We start from the raw sequence: 15,159 nt of genomic DNA on the forward strand, positions 1-15,159 counted from the left end.
GGATTGGATGACATTGTCTCGTTATTCAGTGTTTTTTGTTGATGAAACGACTAGCGCCAAAAACAGACTTCCCTTGTGATGGATTGAAGTAGCCGCCCATAGGGAAGTGGCTAACTTGGAAAAGAGAGTTGTGTAGCACTTGGCACCCTTGATCATTTCTGATCATTTTTGATCATTTCGTGATTGAAAATAGGATCAATGATTGTTTGATCTTTGCTACCTTGTCGCCCTGCAAATGTCCTCGCCCATTGTATTTCACAGTCACATCTCAAAACTCCGTGCCCAATGCAGCAGTAACAAGCGCTATACCGTATGCTAGGATGCTAAGTTCGTAAAAGAGAATCCACAAGATTCAGCCCTTGAAACTTGTTGTCTCAAAATAAATCAAAACCCTCCCCCTCGTCGCCATGATTTCTGTTTTTCCGTAAGAGAGATAGTGGGAAGACCAGGCCTCATTAAGTTGTCTGTGGTGTCGCATTAGGTGTGGAAGAGCAGCTCTGTTTTGATAAAACCGAGCGGGAGTCGACTGGGCAGAGGAATCATATAGTGATGCTGGGTACTTTCGAGCTTGCCGATCTATGAAGGGCTTCGATAGTAGCATGTTGAGGAAAATGCCGTCTTCACTAGCCCTCGCGCTCAGGATGTATTCTTTCTGATTCAGGCTTCCATGTGCCTAGTAGAGGCTCGTTAGCTTATACTCTTCTCAGATCCCACGGTGGTGATAACAAACCTTCAAAATCATGCTTCACAAAGGCCATCGGGTCATCCGGCTCCTTTGCACCCATCTGCTGCACACCAGGACTGAAGCTCGTAATTGGTAAAACGACGACGTCCCCCACCTTCTTCGCAGTCTCCATACCCGTGAAGGCCTCCCATGTGATGTTCTTCCCATCCATCTTGAAGTAATTAGGGTCATTCAAATAGCTGAATACCGCATCTGTCCACAAAGCCGGCCCAGTGAATTCAACAATACTCTTGTCAAACTTGTTAATTTTGAGCACACCTTTCTTCCTCATTCGAAGCGCGTCCTCGGTGATGGTTGCAACGATGTCCCGGAGCACCGGATGGCCCGGCTTGGCCTGGATGGTCCATTGGCAGAATTGGATACGGCGGGAGTACCAATCTTTCCAGTCTGTGCGATTTGGATCGGCTTCGATACCAATGATCAGGCCAATCGAAGATCGGGGAACCTCTTCAGGAATCCAATCCGTCGTCGATCTAAGAGCCGTTGTGTCAATGTCGGTGTAGATGCCGCCACGCGCAAGGAGGATCAAGTAGCGGAAGAAATCGGCCTTCAAGACGGCCAATGGAAGTGATTCATATGCATCAAGCACTTCCGGCACGGAGGCGTAGAGATGTTTCAGGAGGTATACAGCTGCCTCATCCGTAACGACTTCGTGAACGAAACCGGGATGCAGTTCAGACCAACTTGCCTCTGCTGGCCGAAAGCTTTCCCCAAAGTCACCAGACGCAGGAGTATATTTCCATGTCTGCCAGATGTATGCTGGGAATTTACCTGCTCTATCATATGGGAACTGGTATTGGAGTTGTTCACGTAGTCCCTTGGTGACAACTTCGGTCAGTGGCTGTTGAGCGTCGTTCTTTTTACTCGAACCTTGTCGGGGAGGAGGATACGGTCTCGATTCAGGATCCGAATTCGCAGGTATGCCTGTCGTAGCTGGATATGTCAATCCATCGAAGTCGGCTTTGAAGTCCTCTGCAGTCTTCGCCGGGTCGGTGGAGGTCGCGGAGTGAGATGAGTGTAGTAGGTAGATAGCAGTGAGCACGAACACGGCTAGTAGTGCTGCTTTGCGGAAAGTGAGCATGTTCACTACTGAGGCCTGGGGCCTGCCTGAAGCGCCCGTCAAGTTGGAAAGGCCAGCGTGTGATTGTTTCAAAAAAGAAGAAGGGTAGGATCGAGATCCGAAGGGTGGAGGTGTTGGCGGACTCGGAAGCGAAAGTTGTCAGACGGCGAGCATAAGCTAATTTGAGCTACTTTCAATGCTCTGGTCCCTTTCCCCCTTGACGAGAAGACGGATGGGAACTTCGAAGCCGCTACTCTAGTCCTGACGCGCGGCGAGATTTGGGCTGCTACGGTGCGGATGGTGATGGAGGACGAGAATGAGAATGAGAATAAGAATCAGAATGAGTGGAAAGAAAAGAGGGAGAGGTACCAGACCTCTTTGCGGGAAAGTGAATGTCGGAATGGCAATGGCAATTGTTTGTGGGTAGATTGGTGGATGGGCCAAGATATCTCTCTCAGTTGGGAAAGTTGGGAAGGCGGATACTGATACTAGCGCAAGCCTCAATACCTTATTGAATTGATGGATTGATGGATTGATGGATTGATTGTGCGAGAAGGGAGGAATTTATTAGGGACTCCTCACCTGGATGGAAGGAGAGGGAATTTAAATATGATTTCCATCTTTCAGGATTCAGAGTCTCTACTACCATTATAATTGCATGGATGACACGGAAAGTGACAAGCCCTAGTCATCAGCAGCTGAGCAGGCCAATGTCATTTCTTCCTCCCTTCCGTCCCCGGGGGGGAGCCACCAGGGCCGGGAGCTGCTCATTCTAGTTCCCTTGCTTGGCTTTTTTCCTTCCCTTTTTCTTCCCTTTACCTATATTTTCTCCATTTTCCCCCCCTTTGTTGCTGTTCTTCAATTCTTGTTCCCTTTCTTTGACTGTCATAAATTTGACGTAATTTATGCACCTAGTACTACGCCCTAGAATATTCTTCTTTTCATCTCCCCCTTCGGCATTCGTTCCTTTGATATCTCCTGCAAAGGAGAGGTTGCATGCTGCTCGACATAGTCATAACTCCCGAGGCCTGCATAAGCGAATTCAGGTTTGGCTGGCTGTGGGCTTGTCTCGGTCAACGGATATGCATGATGATGACATTAACACTCCAATGTGCATGCATGGACTGTAAGCCAATTACTACGTGTTGCAATCACATCGGCATTAGTGATGACACTTTCCTTTCCAGCTTCGACTGCCCTGTCGTCCAGCGATATTTTTCACACCATCCCCGGGGCTTCCCTTCTTCACCATTCCATCCATTGGGCGAAAAGCGATTACGCATCGCTTCACTATGCAACCTACATTATATTTTGACGCTCCACCTTGTTCCTCACGTCTTTCGTTTCCTCTTATCCCCGCGCAATACAGCGCTCGAATCCTAGCCTAAAAAGCATTTGATATTACCTCCAATGTGTTCCAAATCGAGTAAGAACGTATCATGTCCAAACAAAGAAGTGTCCTCCCCTAGCTCAACGTGCGTAACAGATCGGTTACCGGCCGCTCGCAACGTTTCCGCAATTTCTCTTTGCTGCCAAGCAGGAAAAAGGATATCGCTGGCGACGCCCATGACCAAGGTTGGGTGACTGCGTAGCGGTGCAAGACCGGCCACAAGATCATCTGGGGGTCTCGTCGAGGTGAAAGCTACAGGTTCGGAGAAAGACTGGGAAGCCGTCTCAGCGGCTTGCTCTTCATAAGGCTTGTCTGGCAGCGCAAGACTGCAATAACGACCGTCTCCTTCGACCTTCTCTCCGGAAGAATACCTTGAGTTGTTCTGCTGTCGGAGGCCAGACATCTGCAGTTGATGCTCGCGTCCAAGATCGAATAGGTCCATTGCCTTGGAGACGTAGAGAAGGCTGTTGGCATCGTACTCCAAACAAAACTTCTCTCCAGCGTGATCAAGATATGTCTCAATCAAAAAATCTGGGCAAAGCGCCGGCGGTCGGCTCGGGTCCGCTCTCCTTCGGCCGAAGCGCTGTTCCCATTCTGGTCCGCTTCGATATGTCACAGTAGCGATCTCACGAGCAAGCTTCATACCTGCGTGCGGCGGTATGCTATTGTAGTAAAACCCTCGTGACCAGTTCGGATCCATCATGAGTACTTGACGCTGCGTATGCCGCATTGCAATGCTGTAGGGGTGACTTCGTGCACAGCCGCTCACGCTGACCACCTTACCCACTCTTTGAGGAAAAATCACGCCAGCTGCTAGACTTTGCATACCTCCCATGCTCGATCCGACACTCGCATATAACTTCTTGATCCCAAATGCATCGAGCAGCCTGAATTGTGCTCGCACCATATCCTCCATTGTCAGAATTGGAAATCGCGTAGCGTAATTTAGGCCATCTGCCGGATCGAGCGAGCTGGGCCCTGTACTGCCATAGCAGCCCCCTATGATATTTGTGCAGATAATGAAATACTTGTTAGTGTCAAGAGGGGCTCCGGGGCCAATAAAGCTCTCCCACCACCCAGGCTTGGAATTTGCCTCTGTGCTGTGTGCATGACTGGATGCTGATAGTCCAGTATGTAGAAGTATGGCGTTGCTTTTATCCTCGTTTAGTTGTCCCCAATTCTCATAAGCTATATTAAATTCTGGCAGAACGCCCCCCCCAGTCAAGAAGCAGTGCATCTTGAGAATGCCAACTGCGATGTATACCGGTGACATATGATGGTTCAGGACCGGAAGATAGGGAGCGCTTAGAAAGTGAAGCTGTCTTGGCCTCTTGAGCATCGAGACATGGGAATGAGAGGGCAGGGTTGGAGGAGTCAGGGGGCTGAAGCGGCGGATCGTCGACGGCATGTACTGAAACTGGCTGAGCTTTGCGAGAGGATGTGGCATGGAAATTTCGAGGACCCGGCGATCCTTGAGCTCGACGCAATGGTGACAGATGCAGTTGTCGGGCTTGAGGGTTTTTCCAATAACGAGGGTAGGGCTTACCAACGATTGTTGGTGCTTTCCGCGCAGCGGTAGCCACACCGTGTCGCGCAAACATATTGATGGGTATTCGAGAGAAAGGCTTCATCTATTTCATTAGACCCAGATGGCCATCTTAGGATAGAGGCAGCCATGCTTTTCAATGTGTTTACTAGAGGAATTTCAACGCAGATGACGTGCGCACTAAAATGATTAATCGTGAATAAGGTAGGGCTGAGCTAAAAAACCTTGAGTTTGTATGTGCAGCCAATCATAAATTCGGGGTTATTACGCCTTCTGGCTAGACTATCTAAGTTAGCCCGCTAGCCCTCTCGAGCTCTCTTATTAAAAAAATAGATATACGTTATTTATTATAAAATAACTTTTTTATTTTCTATTAAAATTTTAAGATTTATTTTAAAATTATAGAGTATAGTTTACGCTTTTCAACGCTAAAAGAATTATAAGATTTAGTCTTATAATTATTTAAAAATAAGAAATTCAAATATCGCTTATTAAAGTTCGCTTATTAAATTTACTCGATAGCTTTAATTAAAAAAAATAGATTATGAATTTAATTTATAGATTTAAACTCGTTAATATATACGAGTAAAGGCATATGAATTAAATTCATAATTATTTTTTTGATCAGGGCTATCGAGTAAATTTAGTGAGCGATCTTTGATGAGCGATCTTTGATGAGCGATATTTAAGTGCCTTGCCTTTTAATAATTATAAAACCGAATTTCAAAATTCTTAAAGCATTAAAAAGCGCAAGTTACGGGCTATAATTTAAAAAAAATATCTTAAAATTTTAATAGAAAATAGTAAAGTTATTAAAGGGTTAAAAGTAGGTAGGAGAGATTTTTGATGGTTGCGGACGCTAATTTGTTTACCCGCGGTATCTAACTAAAAAGCGTAGACCTGACGAATTGATGATTGGCTGCACATATAAATTCAAGGTTTTCTAATTTAGCTCTATCTTATTCTATTATATCAGTATATATAACAGAATAAGGTAGGGCTGAGCTTGAAAACCTTGAATTTGTATGTGCAGCCAATCATAAATTCAGGGTCACTACGCTCTTTGGTTAGACCGGCTGAGTCATCGCGGGTAAATAAATTAGCGTCCGCAACCATCAAAATCTCGCCCTCCCGCGTCTCCCTCATCAAAAATAGGTGTACGTTATTCACGAATAGAATAACTTTTTTGTTTTCTATTGAAATTTTGAGATTTTTTTTTTAAATTATGGAGCGTCGTTTGCGCTTTCCAAATTTTTAACAATTTTGAAATTTGGTCCTATAGTTATTAATAAGCAAGGAGTCTAAATATCGCTCACCAAAGTTCGCTCGACAGCCGGACAGCCCGCTCACCAAAGTTCGCTCACCAAAGATCGCTCACCTATTTACTCGATAGCCCTAATCAAAAAAATGATTATGAATTTAATTCATAGGCCTTTACTCGTATACTAATAATAGAATAAGATAGAGCTAAGTTAAAAAATCTTTAATTTATATATATAGTTAATTATAAATTTAGAGTTACTACGCTTTTTAATTAGATATCGCGAGTAAATAAATTAGCGTTCGTAATTATTAAAATCTCTTATTCTACTTTTAATCATTTAATAACTTTACTATTTTCTATTAAAATTTTAATTTTTTTAATTATAAAGCGTAGATTACGCTTTTAAATACTTTAAGAGTTTTAAAGTTTAATCTTATAATTATTAAAAGATAAGATATTTAAATATCGCTTATTAGAGATTATTTATTAAATTTACTCGATAGCTCTAATTAAAAAAATAATTATAAATTTAATTTATAGATCTTTACTCGTAATTAATTATATATATAAATTTAAGATTTTTTAAATTAACTCTATTTTATTAATATATATAAATTTAAGATTTTTTAAATTAATTCTATTTTATTAATATATATAATAGAATAAGATAGAGTTAAGTTATAAAATTTTAAATTTATATATATAGCTAATTATAAATTTAAATTTATTACGCTCTTTAATTAGATCGACTAAGTTAGCTCGATAGCTCTTTTAAGCTCTCTTATTAAAAAAAAATAGATATACGTTATTAACATATAGAATAACTTTTTTATTTTCTATTAAAATTTTAAGATTTTTTTTTTAAATTATAGAAAGAAATCTAAGCTTTTAGATAAAAAAAAGAAGTTTTAAATTTTATCTTATAATTATTTAAGTGTAAGAAATTCAAGTATCGCTTATTAAAGTTCGCTCGATAGTCGAATAGCTCTAATTAGATATATATTATTTAATTTTAAAATAACATTTTTTTTTCTATTAAAATTTTGAGATTTTTTTTTTAAATTATAGAACGAAATATGAGCTCTTAAATAAAAAAAGAATTTCTAGATTTAGTCTTATAATTGTTTAAAGATAGAGGATTTAAATATCGCTTATTAAAAACTTATCTACTTTATTAAGAACACTCTTTTATATAAGCTTAGATAGTCGAGTAGTAATAATTTCAATAAATTTCGAAACTATTTCGCTTCGTCCTCGATTCGAATTCATTAATCTCTCTCGCTAAAAAATCGTAAAATCGTAAAAATTATAGAATCGATAAAAATTATAAAACTAATAAATTTTTTATAATTAAAAAAATAATAAAAATAGTAATAGTAATTAAAATAAAAAGACTATTATAGATATTAAAATTAGTTTCTTATTAATTAAATTTAAATTAAATCGAAAGATAATTAACTTTCTAGAAATCTATTATTAATATAACTTCTCTTTTTCTATTAAAAATATACTACTTTTTTTTTAAATTATAGAACTTAATCTACGCTCTCTAATAATTTAAAATTTTTAAAATTTAATCTTATAATTCTAAGTAAACCTTAAATTAAAATATTTTTACTCTTCGAAGTTCGAGAATCGAATTTAATCTCGAGATTAGATTTAAAAATAAATTACTTTCTATAAATTTAATTTATAGACCTAAACTTATTCTATTATATATATTAATAAAAGAAATTAAAGAAGATTAATTTAAAGATTTTAAAGTTCTTTTTTAACTTTCTCTCTTAAATATACTCGTATATACTCGCTTTTAATTTAGAAATAAAAAATAAGATAAGTTTTAACGTTAAAATTATAGAGTTTAAAGATTAAATTAATTAACTTTAACTTTATAATTATCGAATATTTAATAATTTTAATTTTAAGTAATAAGAAAGTAAGCTTTTTAATAATATTTTAACTTTCTTTAAAGATAGAGTCTTAATTCTAAGACTATGAATATCGCTAAGAAATACTCGTATATATTTAAAAGTACTCGATATCTGATAATGCCCGGTCTTAAATCCGAAAAATCCGAGGGTGAGTTTTAAAGGATACTCTTTCGAAAACTTATCTCGAGCTTATAGTATTTAAATAGATTTTATTATTAATATATATAAAAGAATAAGATAGAGTTAAGCTATAAAATTTTAAATTTATATATATAGCTAATTATAAATTCGAGTTCGCTACGCTCTTTAATTAGATCGACTAAGTTAGCTCGATAGCTCTTTTATATCTCTTTATTAAAAATTAAATATATAGTATTTATAAATAAAATAACTTTTTTATCTTCTATTATAATTTTAAGATTTTCTTTTTAAAATATAAAGAGTAGTTTATATTATTTAATGCTAAAAGAATTATAAAATTCGATCTTATAATTATTAAGAAGTAAGAAGCTCAAATATCGTTTATCAAAGTTCGCTTATCAAAGATCGCTTATCAAATTTACTCGACAGCTCTAATTAAAAAAAATAGTTATGAATTTAATTTATAGGCCTTTACTCGTATTAATATATAACGTTATTAATATAACTATAATTTATAAGATTCTTAAAGCTCTAGACGCTTATTTTACGTTCTTTTATTTAATTTTTCAATTTTTTTATATTACTATTGTGAAAGGACGAATTACTGAAGTGGATTTTAAACCGTGCATTACCAGGTATCGGGCACTTCCGGGTATATACGAGTATTCGCCCTCCCCGACTCACAACTAACATTATAATACTCACAGCACCTCTACAGCATGACTTCCAAGCTCATCCCTTCAGATCCCTCCAAGGTGATGGTGATTCGACAGGTCACCCCAAACATTACGACGTGCTCGGCGCCATTCCTTCGATTCGGTAGACTCAAGGTCGGTGGGCGAGGCACTATTGGTATAACCGTCGGTGCGCTTTCTATTACGGAGCTAAGATATATATCTAGTACGACTCCAGTCCGGCGCCCTCGCAGTCTTCTCTCCCACCGCTCTCACACCCGAAGTCCGCTCTACAGTCGAATCCATGGGGAACAAAGTTGGATACATTGCTGCAGGGGATTACGAGCACCATATTTTCATCACCGAGTGGGCCAAAGCATATCCATCAGCCAAGCTCCTAGGTGTCGAAGGCCTGGCAGAGAAACGTGAAAAGAATCAAGCTACTGCCGGCAGCAAATTCCAGCATGTATGGACACAGAAGAATAAGGCAAACATGAAAGTCGACCCGGAATTCGACGAAGAATTCGACTACGAGTATGTGGGAAGTCATGCAAACAAGGAGCTAGTCCTTGTTCACAAGCGTGACAGGACGTTGATAGAGGCGGAGTACGTCTTCTCGCAGTCCACGTCTTCTCTTTTGGACCAGATCTTGGGTCTTGGAACAATCTTGAGAGGAGTTCCTCCCTTAAATATGCAGCACTGACTGCGGTTTGATCCAGTATGATGTTCAATCTCCCCGCGAAGGAACAATTCTCTAGGACCGGCGAAGATCCAACGTCCGGCATCTTGACAAGATTATTCATTGGTTTACAAAATACAATGGGACCTGCGAAATGGCAGAAGAGATTCCTTTGGTACGTTGCAAGTGCGGGAGATCGTCAAGGTTTCAATCAGAGTGCGAGGAAGATTGCTAGCTGGGACTTTGACAGGATAATTCCGTGCCACGGCGACGTGATCGAAAGCGGTGGAAAAAGCATCTTCAAGAAAGTTTTTGATTGGCATCTGAACGCTTCAGTCAAGTAGTAGGAAGGGCGTTGGTGAAGGGAAGATACCAGGAGTAACGGAATGGCAGAGATCACAAGCGCGCCTCCACATCACGAGCCTTCATATAGCTTCATTGTAGAAAAAACCACATACAGAATGTTTTCAATGACATAGAAAACGCACCGCTTTGGAGTGCACGATACAGCTTGCAGATTCATCATTTAAATTAATGCCAGGCTCTCTATAAAGGATTCGGAATCAGCGTTTCTTCTCCGAAGCAATTTTTCGAAGGAGTTAAAAGGACCATTTTGCTCCCAAGACTTGTCTTGCAACTCGAGTAATAGTATGAATTAGAAGGGATTAGCTTGGAACTGTACATACCAGATTAGCTCTCAAAGTTCCCATCGACAGCCATACTGTGGTCGTCTACTCTGCTCTTTCAAGCAGTGCAAATTCCAGCAGGCTACCATCAACTTTGGCTTTTGACACGTTTCTCATCACTGAGCCGGAACCCTTTCCATCGCCGACCATATCTCGCCTTCATGAAATAAAACCTGGAAAAGACAGCGGCTTCGCTCCTTCTGAGCACGTCTGAACTACCGCGACCTGAACACCCGTAAGCGTGGTTGGAAAAATACGATGAAGAGGATCACATACGGAGCGATATGCCTCTCCGATTGAAAACTACTGTGTGAGCCCATCATCAGCGAAGTCTTCGCTATACCTCAATGTTCACCCAGTCGGGCTCGCAGAGAAGCAGCACTTCGCCTCTGGGAAGCTAGTGTCGTCACGGCTGCTACACGTCTCTTCGTGCCTAGCGCCGTCAGAATTGCAAAACCAGCCGCCCTTATGAAAAGAACAGATACAGGAATGTCCGACAGGTGAACGTAAAGGATGAGGGTATTGTAACTTGTAAGAAGCACACGCGGTTCATGCTGCAAGTCTGAAGACGAGCACTCTAAGATCTCTGTTCACGTCTCTCACTCATGGGTCCTTTGGCAGATCTGGGATGAGCCAGTCCGCGCAGGGACGTCGTGGAGCTCTGGTGATGAGTTTCTGCATCGAGTATGAACTAAATGTCTTCCGTCAGTTGTTCTATGTCATGTTTGACCTCAATAGAAAGACGTATCTTACCTTGGGCTGGCTTCCAAAACACGAATAATCCTGGGATTTTCCGGAGGCATACCTTAGGTGCGAGGGCCGAGGGGTCCCTCGGGTGCGAAACGAACTCGGAAGATCTCCGCCTCTAGCGTCCTGCACGCAAAAACGGCCCGGAACTGGATGGCACTCACTCGTAGTATCCAGAAGAGTAACCTCGCTTAATAGCGCCGGGAGAGTTGACCAATCAAACTACGTTTTCGCGGTGAACTAAGTAGTTTGATTGGTCAACTCTCCCGGCGCTATTAAGCGAGGTTACTCACTTCTGATACTACGAGTAAAGTACTGGCTACGGTAACTATCTTACAACCTTACCTTACCCAACATGCTGGCGACTGTCTGGCAAGTCACCACCATGATGCTGATCGTCAAGTATGGAGGGGCAGGAAAAACTTAAGTCGCAGACAAAGTATCCGCGTATCGCCCGGAATTCAGAGCCCAAGCCTCAAGAAACCATGACTTCCTGGTTTGAACGTCAAGCTTCCTCTCACCATGCACAGCTTGCCGCCGCGGTCGTCCTCTCCGGCGTGACTGTCGCGGCACTCATCTATGGAACACAAGCAATTCGACGCAAGGAGGCTGTGCAAGAGTTGAAAGCATCGATTCCAGAGCTGGATGCAACTCACCATGCAGACATGGTACGTTTAGACTTCACGATTAGGACAAACGGGATCTACGCTCATCGGCTCAGTGAAGCTCACAGATTTTGGTGCTGCCTCGCCACCACCGAAGGCCAGCAGAGAGGACGAAAGAGTATCTGCTCTCGCTCGTCGTGCCCAGCAAGGTGATTATGACAAAGGTCTATCTATCTAAGCTCTACGAACCTATCGAGGGCGCATGCTGAACTCCTCAGATTTGATCACTGAGCAACTCACACGTACTACTTCTTTTCTTGGCTCCGATCGCTTTGCTCTGCTCCGCGACTCCTTTGTGATTGTCGTCGGCCTTGGTGGTGTTGGCTCACATTGCACCTCAGCTCTCGCCCGCTCCGGTGTCTCAAAGATCCGCCTCATTGACTTCGACCAAGTCACTCTCTCATCTCTCAACAGACATGCTGTTGCCACCCTTGCCGACGTTGGTACACCGAAAGTGGAATGCGTACCGAAACGATTACAGGCAATAGTACCATGGGTGCAGTGGGAGCCTTTTAATGAAGTCTGGAAACAAGAGCGGGCGGAGAGGTTATTTGGACCGTGGTGTACGGGCAAGGGTCGAAATCCAGATTACGTAGTCGATGCGATCGACAACATTGACAGCAAAGTCGCCTTGCTGGAGTATTGTCACAAGCATGGTGTCAGAGTCGTCAGCTCCATGGGCGCAGGATGTAAGAGCGATCCCACGAGAGTGTTCGTAGGAGACATCAGCGCGAGTGTGGAGGATCCATTATCAAGAGTTACAAGACGGAGACTACGAGCTGTAGGCATTAGCGAAGGGATTCCAGTGGTATACTCCACAGAGAAACCCGGCCCAGGGAAAGCGCAATTATTGCCGCTACCAGAAGAAGAGTTCCTGAAGGGCCAAACGAACGAGCTGAGCGTGTTACCGGACTTCCGAGCCAGGATTTTACCGGTCTTAGGCACGATGCCTGCAGTTTTTGGATACACCATGGCAAATTTTGTCGTTTTGGAACTTACTGGATACCCTCATGAAAGCGGAGCGGGCAAGGGAAGAGAGAAGATGTACGCCAACATTTTGGCAAATCTACAAGGTCTGGAGGAGCGGTTAGCAAGATACGAGGGAGCAGACTCTTTAGGCCTCAAGATCCCCGTGACAAAGGACGACGTGGGATACCTGGTCGAAGAGGTTTATCGAGGAAAGAGCGTGGTGAGTAATTTGCCGACGAGATTGGCGTTGGTGAGGTGGAAAGTGCCCGAAGGTGGATTCCAGATCGAGGAGAACCGAGAAGGGCGGAAAAGCGTAAGGCTAAGTCTGAACGAGTTGGTGTGCATGACTAAAGACGAGGCGGCGGCACATGAGAAGGACGTACTAAAGGGAGGCCGGGGACCAGATGAAATCTACAGCATCAACGTGTTGCAACTCGTGGAAAGACGGAAAAGGGAAGAGAGGCATTACGATCAGTATAGGTAAAAGCAATATTGATGTCTTAATTGAATATAGAAGAAAATTGCATTGATGTTTTTTTAGAAGAAAATGACTTATAATTCTAGTATATAGTTACGAGTAAAGGCCTATGAATTAAATTCATAATTTTTTTTTTAATTAGAGCTATCGAGTAAATAGATAAGTAATCTTTAATAAGCGATCTTTAGTAAGCGATATTTGATTTCCTTACGCTTTAATAATTATAAGATTAAATTTAAAAAAAATTCTTTAAAGATCTATATTTCGTTCTATAATTTTAAAAAAAAATCTTAAAGTTTTAATAGAAAATAAAAAAGTTATTCTAAAATTAAATAATATATATCTATTTTTTAATTAAAGCTATTCGACTTTTTTTAATAATTATAAATATTAATTTATTTACTTACGATAACTTAGTCGATCTAATTAAAGAGCGTAGTAATTCTAAATTTATAATTAACTATATATATAAATTTAAAATTTTTAAGCTTAACTCTATCTTATTCTTTTATATATATTAATTAATATATTAATATACGAGTAAAGATCTATAAATTAAATTTATAATTTTTTTTTTAATTAGAGCTATCGAGTAAATTTAATAAGCGATCTTTAATAAGCGATATTTAAATGTCTTATCTTTTAATAATTATAAGACTAAATTTAAGAATTCTATTTTTATCTAAAAGCTTATATTTTATTCTATAATTTAAAAAAAAAAATTATAATTATAGTAGAAAATAAAAAAGTTATTTCAAAATTAAATAATATATATCTATTTTTTAATTAGAGCTATTTCGCTATCGAACTCTAATAAGCGATATTTAAATATAAGATAGTAAGATCTCTTTTAATAAAACTACGTAGTAGCTATATAATTACGAGATCTAGATACGTAGTTAATAGAATAAATAGATTAGTTACTAGATAAACTAATAACCTAAAAAAAAAGAAGAAAAAAGAGAACTTATAAGTATTTAAGACTTTATTAAATATATTAAATACTCGCTCTAGTTATATAACTTATAATCTAGTAAATAACGTAAACGAGTTTATTAATTCGCTTTAAGTATTTTTACTCTTATAACTATATTCTCTCTTAGAAAATATAATCTCTAAATCTTATTATTATTACGTCTTATAATTAAATACTATAAACTTATTAACTTTATATATATTATTTATTACTAGCTTAAATATAATCTAAATTAATATATACTATAATAGCGTATTTAAACTACTTATCTCGAGATCTTTTAAATATATTAATATATTTATATACTAAATCGCGATAATATTACTTTATATATTATTATCTTAATTAATAAGATATAAATATATTACTATTCTATCGCGATATACTATTATTACTATTATTATACGCTATTATTATTATTATTACTTTAATAATTATAATAATTCTATTATTATAATTATAAATATCGCGCTAGTAAATATAAAAGTCTTATTTTTAATTTAACTTTTATTCTTTTTAGTAATAATATTAATATCGACGCTATTATAAGTAAGTACTTAATTCTTCTTTATATCTACTATTTTATCTTTACTTATTCTTATTATAATATCGCGATAGCGAGTTATATATTATTATAATAGTATAATATATATATTAATTAAAATAATAGTTAAGTAAGATTATAATTATTTAAATTAACTTTATATCTAATAAGTATCTTAAAGAATACTTTATAATACTTTATAAATAGTATAAGAAGTATATTAATATATTAATAGTAATATTAAATCTTCGCTCTTATAGCTCTATAAGCTATTAAATATTTATAATTATTATTATTTTTATATCTCTCGCTATAATTAATAAATATTTATATTTATTTTAAAGATATACTTAACTAAGAGAGCTTAATAACTTCTCTTATTACTATTTTTATTCTTATTTATAAATAAAAGAGATATTAGATAATTAAAAGATTACGTTAATATATATTAATTTTCTTTTATTACTATTATATATATACTCTTATATATAATTCTTATATAGTTTATATTATATTTTTTATTAGCTCGCGTTAATGTAAATATAAATAATACTCTTATAAAGATTATATATATATTGTAAATATAATTCTCTATTACTAGAGTAATATTCTCGCTATAATCTATATTAATAGAGATATTTATATTATTCTTTAAATATAAAGT

The 15,159-nt window shown here is 38.3% G+C and overlaps 4 protein-coding genes across 4 annotated transcripts; 2 read left to right on the forward strand and 2 right to left on the reverse strand.

Moving 5' to 3' along the window:
- Positions 1-623: 623 nt before the first annotated feature.
- Positions 624-1,826, reverse strand: HO173_003020 (uncharacterized protein; the record flags this gene model as incomplete). Its single annotated transcript, XM_037304950.1, has 2 exons — positions 624-673; positions 731-1,826. The coding sequence occupies 2 exons, from the start codon at positions 1,824-1,826 to the stop codon at positions 624-626; spliced, it is 1,146 nt and encodes a 381-aa protein (XP_037168443.1).
- A 1,358-nt stretch (positions 1,827-3,184) lies between these two features.
- HO173_003021 (uncharacterized protein) lies at positions 3,185-4,796 on the reverse strand (the record flags this gene model as incomplete). The annotated part of the gene is made up of 2 exons (XM_037304951.1): positions 3,185-4,395; positions 4,460-4,796. The coding sequence occupies 2 exons, from the start codon at positions 4,794-4,796 to the stop codon at positions 3,185-3,187; spliced, it is 1,548 nt and encodes a 515-aa protein (XP_037168444.1).
- Positions 4,797-8,796: 4,000 nt separating this feature from the next.
- HO173_003022 (uncharacterized protein) lies at positions 8,797-9,774 on the forward strand (the record flags this gene model as incomplete). Its single annotated transcript, XM_037304952.1, has 3 exons — positions 8,797-8,929; positions 8,979-9,357; positions 9,471-9,774. The coding sequence occupies 3 exons, from the start codon at positions 8,797-8,799 to the stop codon at positions 9,772-9,774; spliced, it is 816 nt and encodes a 271-aa protein (XP_037168445.1).
- Positions 9,775-11,267: 1,493 nt separating this feature from the next.
- On the forward strand, positions 11,268-12,981 carry HO173_003023 (uncharacterized protein; the record flags this gene model as incomplete). Its single annotated transcript, XM_037304953.1, has 3 exons — positions 11,268-11,531; positions 11,590-11,692; positions 11,747-12,981. 3 exons carry the CDS (start codon positions 11,268-11,270, stop codon positions 12,979-12,981), a joined length of 1,602 nt encoding a protein of 533 aa, XP_037168446.1.
- Positions 12,982-15,159: the final 2,178 nt, after the last annotated feature.

Source organism: Letharia columbiana, assembly GCF_014066305.1.
Source record: "Letharia columbiana isolate WasteWater2 chromosome Unknown Sc0000006_s0, whole genome shotgun sequence".
Lineage (NCBI taxonomy): Eukaryota > Fungi > Ascomycota > Lecanoromycetes > Lecanorales > Parmeliaceae > Letharia > Letharia columbiana.